We start from the raw sequence: 12,965 nt of genomic DNA, 5'->3' as shown, positions 1-12,965 counted from the left end.
ATATCTTTCTCAGACTCTTCGAGGGTGACCCATACGGTAATTATTTCCTTTCAATCCTGGAAGCAGAATCCAGCCTCCCTTTAAGCAACATTGTGAAACTATACCTACAAATTGTAAAGCAGAGAAAAAATATACCAGAGATGCTTTGTGTTTTCTTCAAAATTGATTTACCACTGTCAGTGAGACTAGTAAAATGCTAGTTCTTCCCTTATGTGTCATTGGTTTTATTTTGTTGTGGGATGGAATAATTATTTGATGCCGTGGATTACAGAAAGCATGAGCCTAACCCTCTGAACTGAAACACGAGTTGCAGATAACGTCATATATTACTATTATTAGTAGGTTTTCCCCCAGAATGGTAAAGCTCTGTTTCAGCACGCTGAAGGTAATTTTTATACCTATTAGGAGTTGCCCTGTGCACAGAAAACAGGAGATGCTCAAGATCAGATGATATGCTAAAATTTAGTGGGTGCATGACTCCTCTAGCAAACATATCTGAATCTCCTTCAAGATACGGATGGGAGCAAAGAGTCCTCCGACACTGCATGGCAGTTTGCCATTCTTCACTAGGCTTTCCAAAGTCCCTTCTTGCAGCATACTGTGGATGGAGGGGTGCTGTTTCCTAGGGAGCAGGAATTGATGTTAAGCAGCCTGTCTGCCTGGCTGGGCTGCCAGGGGATGTGGTCCATGGAGTGCTTGGAAACCAGTTCTTGAAATGTCCTGCTTAACTGGGAGCTACTTTCTGGGCTGTGATAAAGGAGGATACCTGGGAATGGTACCTTTGTAGGAGCAAGAATAACTAGTCTTGGGGAGTTTTATATACCTTTTAGATTACTTCTTTGTTGTCCCCCCTCTATAATCCCACAACAGCAGTTTATCCACTGTTATACTTTAAAGCTCCAAATGTCTAAAACAGGGACTTTTTTTTTTTTTTTAAGGTTTAACGGGTTGTAGGACAGCAGCCCCAGGGAAGTCCATCTCTCTGACTCTGCAGGTTGGTCTGTCCCCATGTTTAGCCAAATCCAAGTTTCTGGCGGAAACAAGCAGAATCCTGGCCAGAGAGTGTCAGAGCAGGTGGTTGTAATGGCTTCTTCTGATTTAAAATATAATAATTCTCACACACACCAGTTGCTGTGTTTTGAATTGTGTAGGAGGGCACTTTCTGATAGAATGGGAGCATGAAATCAGGCAGGAATGGGGTGTGTAGTAGCCATTGCCTACGGTGGAAAAGATTGCTAGTGTGGGCAAAAAAAATAGCTCAATGGGAAGTATGTCTCCTCTGCAGTGATTGAACGGGGGAAATGTCTGCTGCCCCAGGCTGAGGAAATTCTCATTCTTCCACTGGCTTTTAAGAATATCAGGGGACTGTGAACAGAAAGTGCAGTTTGTTGTAGTAGCTGAAGGGGATGGGTTTTGTCCAAACTTGATTCCAGGGCTAAACTACTTGCTTTATATTTGACTGTAACTGCAGAGGGCTGATGGGAGAGGGGGAAAATGAAATTTAAAGCTTCGATATTCTTGGCCCATGTTTAGTGCCTGCTAAGTGTTCCTGAAAGTTTTCACATGGCTGCTTTAAAGACACCTTGAGAAAGGCTGTATTCTGTGTGTTTAATGCAGAAGCATACTGAGCAGGACTGCAGGTATGCAAGAGCTGTCTGCTGCTGCCCTGCTCTGTGAAATTTTGTTCATATATTATGTTTGAGGTGTGCAGTTGGACTTTGAGTAGTCCATCTGATGTGTTCCTTGCAATTGCTGGAAAGCCAAGCAAGTATGAGCAGGATATTATCCAGTGGGGGCTTATGGTTGAATTTCTCTCAGATAGAAGACTTAGATGTGTATTAGTTGTTGGGTTTTTTTCCTCATTAAGTGGCAGAATTAAGTTTACAGACATAGAAACAGCTCATTAAGCAGTGACTTGCAAAGGGACAGAATGACAAAGCTGAAATCTCTATCTGCAAGTGTGATACCCAGTTGCTTCACGGTGGTGAACTTTTGGCTTCAGGTGGCTGTAGGGTAGCATGATGCTGATTTTTCAACAAATAAAATATAATTTTTCCCCTTTATTTAAAAATTAAGAGAGCACTCATATATTTGTATTGAGATAGGCAGACATAAATAGAGATACGAAAAATCTGTTTATGCAGAAGGCTGAAGAAGGAGCCTCAGAACCACTGCTGAGTAATCTCAATTGCATCTCTCTGGTATTGTATTCATGCACTGAGTTGTTTTGCATTATGTTTGTTTTCTGTGAAGTGCTTACATTGCAAAAACGAATACTGTGTAGGATTGAAATTTAAGTAAATTGGATTTATAAATATCAAAACATCTGAAAAATAGAGCAATAAATAAAATGCTGTGAAGTTTTCCTAATTCTTCATGCACTAAGTGTGAGTTATTTAAAAAAACCTCTATCTGTTTTGCAGGAGAAACTGTAGAAGGCCTTCGAGAGAGTGATTATCTTCTGATTCATTCATGTCGGCAGTGGACAACAATTACGGCTCACAGTCTGGAGGAGGGTCACTACGTCATAGGGCCAAAGATAGAAATCCCTGTACATTATGCAGGTAAAGCTATTGTTGACCTGAAATACAAAGAGAATGAAGTGCTTACCCCTTACACTGATCACTTTATTTGGCACAGTGAAGTTAAGCCTCTAATGCCAATATCTGTGACTTTTAACTTTTTACTAAAGTTACAGAGCAAAAGAGATGCTGATTTACTCCCAGGGCTACTAAATAGCATTTCACTGGGGAGCACATTAACAGAACAGGTAGCTATGTAGAAGAACTGGTTTTGAATTGACAGTTCTTCTCATCTGTGGATGTGGTGACAAAAGTGTGAAGGGTTTTGACAATGCCTTGAAATGTTTGGTCAAAGATGGAATGGCTTTTATACTTCATTGCATGCTCAAGCTGGAAGGGATTCTTTAATATTTCCATGTTAAAAGCCAAGGACCCTTTGTAATAATACTACAGGTTTACACTAATGTAGTTCCTTGTCACTATCTGCCTTTTTGAATGATGCAGTACTGTTGTTGTTTTAAGTAGATATCATGTAACTAATCCATATTTATTTGATGATTTGAAATTATTTTTACTTTCCTAGGAAATTATTTGTAATACTGTTTCCTACTGCTCAATGTCCTTATTCACAAGCTGAATAGAACAATACTTTATGAGTGGGTAGTGCTTGTCTTGCTGCAGTAGATACAAGAATTTAAAAAGCTGGAAAGTGCAAACTGAAAGAGCCATGGCTATGAAGCAGAGATGTGGGCTTAAGTGCTTTTACTTGGGCTACTGTATAGTTGATTGTTAATTGAGTAATTTATTAGGATCTCTCATAGTCTCTTTCAAAATGCTGGTGCAATGAGGGTGTGCTGAATTGTACAGGAGGCGACAGAAATGCTTTATTTCAATCATACCAGTGCTGCAACTGCAGTGACGCACCTTATTTCAGTGATGCAGCTTATACCAGTTGCCTTCTTACTTACCGTTTCAGTCTGGAGTTTGCTTTTGGAAGGTCAACCTTTTTAAGATGTGTTTAAAAACCTTGGTCTGATGGCATATAGTGTCATGATAGACATGGCTTTAAAACTCTCTGAATTTAACTTTCTTAGTATAAGCAGTTTCTAGTGTGTGTGTGCTTAGTAGCGTTGAATCTTTTATACCTCCTGGCTACATAAGCTTCAGTCCTGAGGCCAGGTAAACACTTCACTTCCTTCGAACTGAATTCTGTGTCTTTAAATCCCCACTATGATTCCTGGAAGAAGGAGAACAGAAAAGAAAATGGTTATTGGTGTGAAAGAAGCTTGGATCTTAAGGGGTTTGCTAAAGCTTTGTCCTTACTCTTTTTAAAGGAGAGATCTGCTGAGTAGGAGTTCCTCACTCTTCATACTTCCATTCATTCATAGCTTAAATTCACATAGATACCAGCAAAATCAAAATCTGTTCCTTAAGATACTGCAAAAGTGTCAGCTTCCTTTTCTTCCTGGCTTGTGGTAGCGCGGGAAAATGTGTGTTTAGTTGGCTGTCAAACAACCTCCAGAAAGTTCCCTGTCATAACCTCATTAATGAGATGTAAATACTTGAAAGTTCAGAAACTGCCATGTAGTGAGGGCACTTAATGAACATGTCATGGGCTCCGATGCTGCCAAAGGGACTTCACACAAATGGTCAGTGCTAACTTGTAGTTCCCTGAGCATGTCTGATGGGCTTGCCTACAAGAAAGCAGGAATGAGTCTAAGCTTGTGGAGGTTTAGTTAGCAAAGCACTACAATCTAGTGCTAACATCTAAATGCATTTAGGGACATCTCCCATACCCTAAAGGTTAACTTATGCTGCTGTGGAGTACCATACATAGATCTATAAGCTAACACTGAGTGTGCTTTCAGTGCTGCGTTGTGCAGTGCCTTGTGTTTACAACTTTCAGGATCCAGAGCCCTTCCCTAAAGAGGCAAAGCTTAAGGTAGCTGCCTAAGACGACATGCTGTGCTGTGTACTGACCTAACACAGTTACTCTGCTGGCTCTGGAGCTAGGTGGGGTATCTGCTCTGCAGTAAGGTCTGGGACATGGGAGTGCTCCAGAATCATTCATTACCTCTCTGAGGAGGATGTCCTGCTGCTGAAAGGTCCTGCTGTCAGGTAGTGATTGCTGTGTGAGCTGGCTGTCACAGCCCTCCGCTGGCATGGGAGAGCTTTCCATCTATGCAGAAAGCACAAGTGCAACAGTTGACAGAATGTTTATATGGGGCTCAGCCATTAGCTCTTCTGGTTTAGAGGAGGGATTTTATGGCCCCATAGGCAAATGTTTGTAAATTGTATAAATTTGGGATTATAGGCCTGACTTTTGCATGCTTTCACTTTAAACTTCTGCCAAGTAAGACATGCTGCCTAACAGAATGACCCTTTGAGATGGAATATTGGAGTTCATTAAAATGATTTTTTAGGATTGTTTCAGCTTTAATTAAATAACCTTTTCTTTTTAACCCCTAGCAGAATTTTAACTTAGCAAATTGCAGCATGATTTTGCTTACAACAGTTAAGCAGGAAGGGAAGTTGAAACCGATGTTATTCTCCTGAGATTATGGGCTTAAAAGTTCCACAAAGACATACTTTATACTCATAGATAAATACGAGTATGAAGTAAATCTTATTTTGCTACTTGCTAAATCAGGTTTTGATATACTTATTAAACCTAAATACAATAAAGCCATATTAAAGAAGGAAAATTATGTATTTTACATTTAAGAGAACTCTCATGACCAGAACCTGAGTTCTGCAGTCCTGCTGAGAGTCCTTTCCCTATTGGGAAGCTGCTGCCCTGGTGTTTCTGTTGGGAATGGTCAATATGGTTAATTTTTGCTGTTGCTGTCAAAGAACAACCATGTATGACAGCTGTTAATCTAACCATTCCCTCTTGAATAGTGTCTCCAGTTGTCTTCTCTTTAAAGTTAATGTAGCATAGAGTTCAATTTTCATGTAATTAAAACCAAATGGCTAATGTGTTTCTGGCTTCTGAAACAAAAGTGGTCTTCAGGTGCATATGGAATGGAAAGATGAAAATTACTATCCTGATAGTGCCCTGTCTTGGCATAAGAGGGTGGACTTTGCAAGAGCCCAAGGTAAACCATCACAACAGATGGATGTTTGATGTACTTTGCTTTCCTCAGGTACACAACTCACACTTGATGCTCACCAGAAGGTCTTACAAGCTTTCTGTCTGAACTAGTTTTATATTGTTCCTGGTACTATGATATCCTTAATACTAAATTTCTACTCTAAAAGTAACTGTGTATCATCTATACCCTCCTGCTGTTGTCAAATGTTATTGCTAGTTTTGGCTTAGGCAGCACTGTAATCTTTACCTTGATAAACGTCTCCCCTAGTAGCTTCTGGAAAATATTGTTTTGTGATATGAATTGGGAAGATACAGGGCATGCTGGTGTCTTGCGGAGTTAGATCTCACTGTGCTGTTGCTTGTCAAGAGGAGCGCCTCACATTCCCAGTGTCCCCGGGGTGCTGATGACCATGTCTCAAATGCGTTCTGTGATAACTGAAAGGCATTGAAGACGCCGTGTCCCTCGGGTGTTGTCTGACCCTTCTTGTGTTACCTTCCAGCTCTATATAGCTCAAAATGATCAAAAGCATTTTTGAGGATTCATCAGCTCAAGCCTCTGAAGACTCCTGCTCTGACCCTGTATGGCACAGGCTCAGTCTATTGCAAATGGCCATCCCTACGTGGCCACAATTCGTTATGTGTGCAGACTACTGATGTGACAGCTGATGGAGCTGAATGTGGTTCCTTAAAACTTGCAGTAGAGGAAGAGTGGCACAGAGGGCTGTGGAGTGACCCCACATACGCATACACATGTGCATACCCTCAGCTACACAGTCTAGTTTTTGATGCTGTGCTGCTGTTGGTGAGCGCATGCTATGGAAAGTACTTGTGGATGGGTTGGCAGCATGTAGGTTATTTTGCCCCAGATACTCACTCCCACATTTAATCGAACCATAATAGGACCTTTACTCTTGTTTTTAGGGCCTTATCTCTGTTGTTGCAACTGATGGTTCGTTTGCTCTCCTGTTTGAGGGTTTTTTTCCCCCATCTGAGAAGAAAGCTGTTCCTTTGAGATGATGTTCTACAAAAAAATTATTATTTAGCACCCAAACTCCTGCATTTTTTCTCTAAACTTCCACTTGCGTTTGCCCAGGGTTTGAAGAGGATACCTCATGTTACTGCTGTCATCTCTGTCCTCATAGGAGGCAACTAAAAGAAATTACTTTCATGAAGACATTAGAAAGTAACACCCCATTCCAGGTTGTGCCACACCGTAACACATTTTAGGTGTTAGAAATAACTCTTCCTGTGAAATCACAACTCTCCACCATATAGTAAAGGTGTTAGCAATTGCTAATCCAGAGTAATTACTGGTGCCCTCTCCTCTTGCTTACCCAAGTGTGCCGATAGCTTGTCATTTCAAACACATTTTAAACCTTGCTTTGTGAATCTTACCAGTTGGGGTGCTGGGTTGGAATGAGTCAGAAGTCCCTTCTCCAGTGTTAGAACTGGTGTAAAGCAAATGTCCTACTGAAACCTGTTTCTGCTGGTTTGATTTGTTAATCATGGAGCAGTGCCTGATGGGCCTGTTCCTCATGACATCCTGCTAACACGGAGGAAGATGCTCTCTGCAGGTCTTCTCAAGAGTGAACTTGCCTTTGCATCAGTGGAGCAGGAGAGCTGCCTGAGATTTTGCAGTGTGCAGCCGCAGAAGCTTCTGATGTCCGAAGGCATGCCTGCCTCTAAGACACAGTTTTGTGGTTCCAACAGCCCTAGTGCTGCCCGCTCTGGTATAGTCAGACCTTAGATGCTGAGGGAGCACTGAACTATGGTGTGAGTTAGGTGTCTCCTAGTTGGCTTGGGATGGCGACAGCAGCTGATGTTGCTCAGAACCCACTCTGAACCTGATGCATCCAAGATCTTGACGGGCTGAGAATGTTGGGGCTGTTCAGCCTGGAGAAGAGAAGGCTGCATGGAGACCTCATAGCAGCCTTCCAGTATCTGAAGGGGGGCTATAGGGATGCTGGGGAGGGACTCTTCATTAGGGACTGTAGTGACAGGAGCAAGGGGTGATGGGTTTAAATTTAACAGGGGAAGTTCAGATTAGATATAAGGAAGAAGTTCTTTATTGTGAGGGTGGTGAGGCACTGGAGTGGGTTGCCCAAGGAAGTTGTGAATGCTCCATCCTTGGCAATGTTCAAGGTCAGGTTGGACAGAGCCTTGGGGGACATGGTCTAGTGTGAGCATCCCTGCCTGTGGCAGGGGGGTCGAAACTTGATAATCTTAAGGTCCTTTCCAAGCCAAACCATTCTGTGATCTTGGAAGAGCTTGGAATTTTACTTTGGTGATACTGAGCACTCTTAGATGTTTACAGCATGCTTTATTACTCTCTTCATGGCCCTAGAGAGAAGGGCAAACGTTAGGCTGACAAACATCCTTTGCTTGATGGCGTCATATTACACCTGCTGCCAACCTGCGTTACTCCGGGGACAAAGGAAGTGCTTCCTTGTCTCCTTGTCTGAAGTTCAGTTTAGACTCTTCCCTCCTTCAGGTGTAATTTAATGCTTTCCACTAGTCAAGGAAGGTGGTGTTGGACAAAGAGCCCTTGGTCTGGGACTTTGCCTCCCTGGGAACTATGGGTGGTGTCAGGAAGAGCTACGCCTGTTCTTCTGTGTAAGTGGAGCAGCACAGTTCTGATGGGGTAACTTATAGGTACAAAGAGGTGGGTGAGACCTAAGACAGGGAGGGACACTGCTCTGGAGTAGGGAACTTAGGTGAGTCTTCCAGGTACACCACTCCCTGATATGAAATACATTTTGCATTTTAATTTGTGTTTTGCTTTGAATTTAACCTGGAACCCAACTACCACGTAGTTCTCCTGGGGCTTTTGTGCTGTAAAACTGAATCTAACTTCTAGAGAACAGGGCCCCATTGCAGTACTTATGACAGAGGCAGGGCTGCCATGTATCTGTGGGCTGGTAAATGATTAATGAATGCATGTCCTCAGTAGAAAATGAAGAAGAAAACCCCACACGTTTAATCCCCCAGTACCCAAGTTTTGTTTTGTTTTTTTCCTTGGAAAAGGTTGTATGATCTGAAAAGCAGTTGGAGGCTTGAAAGCTTTTCTTCACAGTTACTGCATACAAAAGCATTGCCACCAGCATATAGTCTTCATGGCTTTAAAAGCGAACTATGACTTGTGTAGCTGTGAATACTTGACTGTGTGAAATTTCGTGAGACTTGCAACCCTCTTCTCCCCATAAACAAATAATAGAAAGTCTATATTTCTGTATATATAAAGTACATCTATTTGTTGTAGATATATGACCATAGAGTAGTGTGTGGGTATTGCAGAGTGAGAGTGTGCTCATTTTAGTGAGCAGTGCTTGCCTCTTCAGCTGTAGAAGTCTGAAGTCAGTAATGTCTGAAATACTTATAACCACCCATATAGTGTCATTCCATGCTTTCCTGTCAGGGAAATGATTATGCCTTAAAATATATTTACCTACTTGTTCTTAGTTTAATTGCTACCTCCTTGTTCCCCACGGAAGACTGAGTTTTTCTACACTAGGTAATCACAGCCTTGTAGTCTGGGAACTGTATTCATATTCCTGGATTTTTCAAACTTGTTACCTTGCAATAATGGATGAACTGTTCTTCCATATATGAGCAAATAAGTATATTCTTAATTTTCCTTTTTGCCTTTTTTTTGATGTTGGTTTTGGTTGGTTTTTTTCTTCTTAGAGAGTTATCCTCAACCAGTTTAGTTGCTGTCAGACTTCCCCATGGTCTTATCTGTTTGTTATTCCACTTTTCTTTACCTGTTTAAATTCTGGCAAATGCCTCTTCATTGCTCTACAATGCAACATCGCAGGATCAAAAGGCAGGCACTGAAGTTGCTGGCAAAAACTGTTTATTTCTTTCGTACCTGTGGGTGCACATGTTATTCCTGTTCCTCCATCTCCCCCCATTAGCCAGTCTTGTGAAGTGACAGCTTTTTACCTAACTTTCATGAAATTTTCCCCTTTATCTGACCACCTGTACTGAAGAATCTCTTCTATGTTGCATTTTGTTTTATAACTACTAAAGAATGTATATGTATGTCTTTCCATTATTTTTTGTTAGCTTGCTTACTTGATTTTCGATGGAGCAGTTTGTCCTAAGCCCAAGGAGTTTGTTCTGGGTGTATATGATACTTACTTTCTAGTATCGTGTGCCAGCAGCTTCCCAGAATGCAAGCTATGAATCAGAAATACCTTTTCAGTGTGGGGAGGTGGTTCAAATTTAGCTTCTAGTGAAACAGTGGTGTGCAGTTCTTCATCAGTCACACCGATGAGAATCTTTCACTAGCTTCATCTTTCTTCAGTCAGCTAGACTATTGCAGTGTCTAGTTCCCTTAGAGTTATCGTCCTAGTACGTTAAAATCATCAGACTGTGAGACTATTTCTCTCTTTGTGTGTGTATATATATACATACACACACACACACACATATATATATACACAGCCTTATGTCTGTAAGAAATTTCTGGAGTCACCTACAGAATGTGCAGAATTTGCTTGACGTGGCTGGATACATCAAAGCTTGCATTCAGCCTTCTCATGAAACCCCATTCAACTGCTTTTGTTCCCACCCACCTTTCAGTTTTGCTGCCTGTCCGATCTCAAATGTCTGAAACTGCTGAAGAGTCTGCAGCTCTCCAAGGCTGCTGCGCTTTGATGTAATGAGAACAGTAGGGTTAGTTTCACAGGGTACTATGTACACAGGATAGTTCACAGGGTATTATTTCCTCCAAGTAATAGAGGAAGAGGCAGATTATGTCTCAGAGGTTCATGGAAAGAAAATGCCTGTATCTTCTGTCATGCTTTCCCACCTGGAATAAGAACTTGGGATTTGTAGACAGCAGTTTGAACTATAAAACTTGTTTGATTTCATGGGATTTGGTTGGTGCCTTAAAGGAAACAAAAGCTTGTGATGACAGTGATATTTTTTCAATACCATCACTGTGGGGTACTAGGTGGAAAGAGGTGTGTGCTTTCAGATACAGCTGTCTTGCTTTCCTCTGCTTTGACTTTGGCATGGGTATAATTTTATTCTTGTTTAAAAGAAATTAAGATTTGTTGCAGCATTGAACTTCCTGTGTTTTATTTGTGCGAAGGGAAAGGGGTTAGGAGGAGAGAAGGAAAACTTGCAGCTTTTAAAATTGATGATTTGAGTTATCACATATTCCTCTCAGACTTCCCCAGTTCTTGGCTGTTGCTCTAAGTCTGCAAACTTGGAACTTGATGAAATTCAACTGTGACCTTATAAGCATTCACTGTAAGGTGGGTTTTTTGTTTGGTTGGTTTTGCTTGCTTATTTCAGATCTCTGTGGGCAGCAAAGAAGCTGATTGGAGTTGCATCAATTAGGAAAGAACTCTAGAGGCTTGTACAAAAGAAATTAACTGGGGAAGATGGCTTTTTGAAAGATTGCAGTTGAGGGAAGGGTAGAATAGCAGCCAGGAAACTGGTTCCCGGAAGGCTGGGAGATGGGCTAAATCACACAGGATTTGCTTGGCATTGCTTGAATTACTTTGCCTTAGCTCCAATAGTACAGTGGGCTCATTTGCATGATGATAGAAAGACTTAAGTGCTTAGGAGAAGGGTCTTAAAAGCTGCCTAACTTAACCATTGAGAAGCTGGAGGAAAAGGCTGATCCCCATTGGGCATTGGAGGTGTATTTAGGGCTGCACTCGAGGTTCTGGTCTGATCCCATGCTTCCGACCACTTGCGGCTGTTCTAAGTACTAGCTACAAGGAAATTGGGAATGTGCTCCTGAGTTCCCAAGAGGAGGCTTTTCTTCTTTTTCATAAGGTATAACTTAAGGATTTAGGAGGGGGGAGATGAATGAACACCACAGGCTACCCAGTTAGTAAGCTTCAGCCAGCGAGGTTGGGGTACGAATGAGCTGTTTGTTTCTAAGCACTGAATAAGGCACAAATTAAGTGTGAAGCTGCTTCACCATTTCCTACTGTTAATCAACCCATTTCCTACCCTTTGCCTTCTATTAATCTCTTGCTTAACTCTGGTGCATGATGTTGGGTTTGTGTTTTCATGTGAGCAGAGTAGCAGGTGCAGAAGTAAGCAAGCACATGTCACTGCTACGAAATCTTTACAAAGAATGATGCAGTTGCCAACACAACTGTCCTGTGATAAACCTGGTTTATAGTGCATGCTAGTAGCAGATGAAGACTGTTGCAGAGTACAGTTCTTAATGCTTAGGACACTTGGGTATGGTTTATTGTGTACTCTTTTTTTTTTTTTTACTCCATTTGTCTGTGTCTTCTACCCTTGTCTCAAGTATGCCCCTTCTTTTTTCCTTTGCTGGTATTCTGACTTATTACATGGTCTAAATCTGTGTGGGAATTTGAGAGGGAAGAAATTGTTGGGAGCCTCCTATGATTAGTTTAAGAAATCTCTTTCAGACTGGCTGTCCCTTTTCCTTGGGGCTGGAGGGGGAACTGTTACAACTGAGCTATCATGGCAAACAAGCAAAGCAAAACTTATGAATGTCTTTTCCTTCTGTACATACAGAACCCAGCTGGCAGGAATGCAGAGCAGGGGTTTTGATAGGTCGTGTGTGTTTGGGGAGGGAGCTGCAGAGGAATCTGTCGCACAGGATGATGTCATCTTGTGAATTTTTGGAGACACAAACAGACTTTTTTTTTCCCCTGGAGCCAATGTTTGTAGCTCAAAACAGCCGATAGGAAGTGCGGTAGGAATTCTTCGGTCAGCATCCTCCCCATGGAAACCAGCACACTTCGCGTCTGGGAACAAGAGCTGGTCACGTCAGTGCTGCCTATTAAAGCAACTGACATCATGGATGTCTTAAGCTTCGACTGAACTACTGTACCAATTGGTGCCAATAGGAAAATAAAACCATGCTATTTAAGCCATGTATAACTCTGTTTATACAGAGAATGTAATTTCTGTGTTTAATTTAGCCGGTGATCCAAGACAGTCATTCTGCTGTATCAGGGAAAGGCACTTCTGTGAGCGTTGAAAATTTGAGGAGTGGAAAAAATGGCTTTTTCCCTCTGTCATGAGCTGTTGTACAGAGATTTTCTGTCCTTGGTTGGTAGAGATTAACTTGTTTCAGTGTGCGTGCAGAGGACACTATTAAAGCTTAATAGCAAAGGTGACCATTATTAACTGGATAGGAGAAACATGGGTATTTAACTTCTCATTATGAAGGACCTAAGCATTAATGAGAACCTGAAGCCTGTGCTTATTTCCCTCACAGCTTTATGTACAGATATGAAGCTTCATTTCTTCCTCTCTTTCCCTTTACTGAGGCAAAACTCAACCAGAGTGCAGAGCTTGCTCCCAAAGGCAGGCAGAGCATGGGCAAAGAAGGAAATACAGTGTAC

At 41.7% G+C, this 12,965-nt stretch overlaps 1 protein-coding gene across 1 annotated transcript in view; it reads left to right on the top strand.

Annotated features, from left to right (window-relative positions):
* The window catches only part of GAREM1 (GRB2 associated regulator of MAPK1 subtype 1), a 108,007-nt gene that overhangs the window by 24,250 nt on the left and 70,792 nt on the right, over positions 1 to 12,965 (top strand). The window contains exon 2 of the mRNA XM_065668187.1: positions 2,424 to 2,564. Within this exon, the coding sequence (XP_065524259.1) occupies positions 2,424 to 2,564 (141 nt within the window). The remainder of the gene's footprint in view (positions 1 to 2,423; positions 2,565 to 12,965) is intronic.

This window comes from Lathamus discolor, chromosome 2 (genome assembly GCF_037157495.1).
Source record: "Lathamus discolor isolate bLatDis1 chromosome 2, bLatDis1.hap1, whole genome shotgun sequence".
Taxonomy (NCBI): domain Eukaryota; kingdom Metazoa; phylum Chordata; class Aves; order Psittaciformes; family Psittacidae; genus Lathamus; species Lathamus discolor.
The sequence above is the reverse complement of the archived record's forward strand: the minus strand, read 5'-3'. Positions and strand labels throughout refer to the sequence as shown.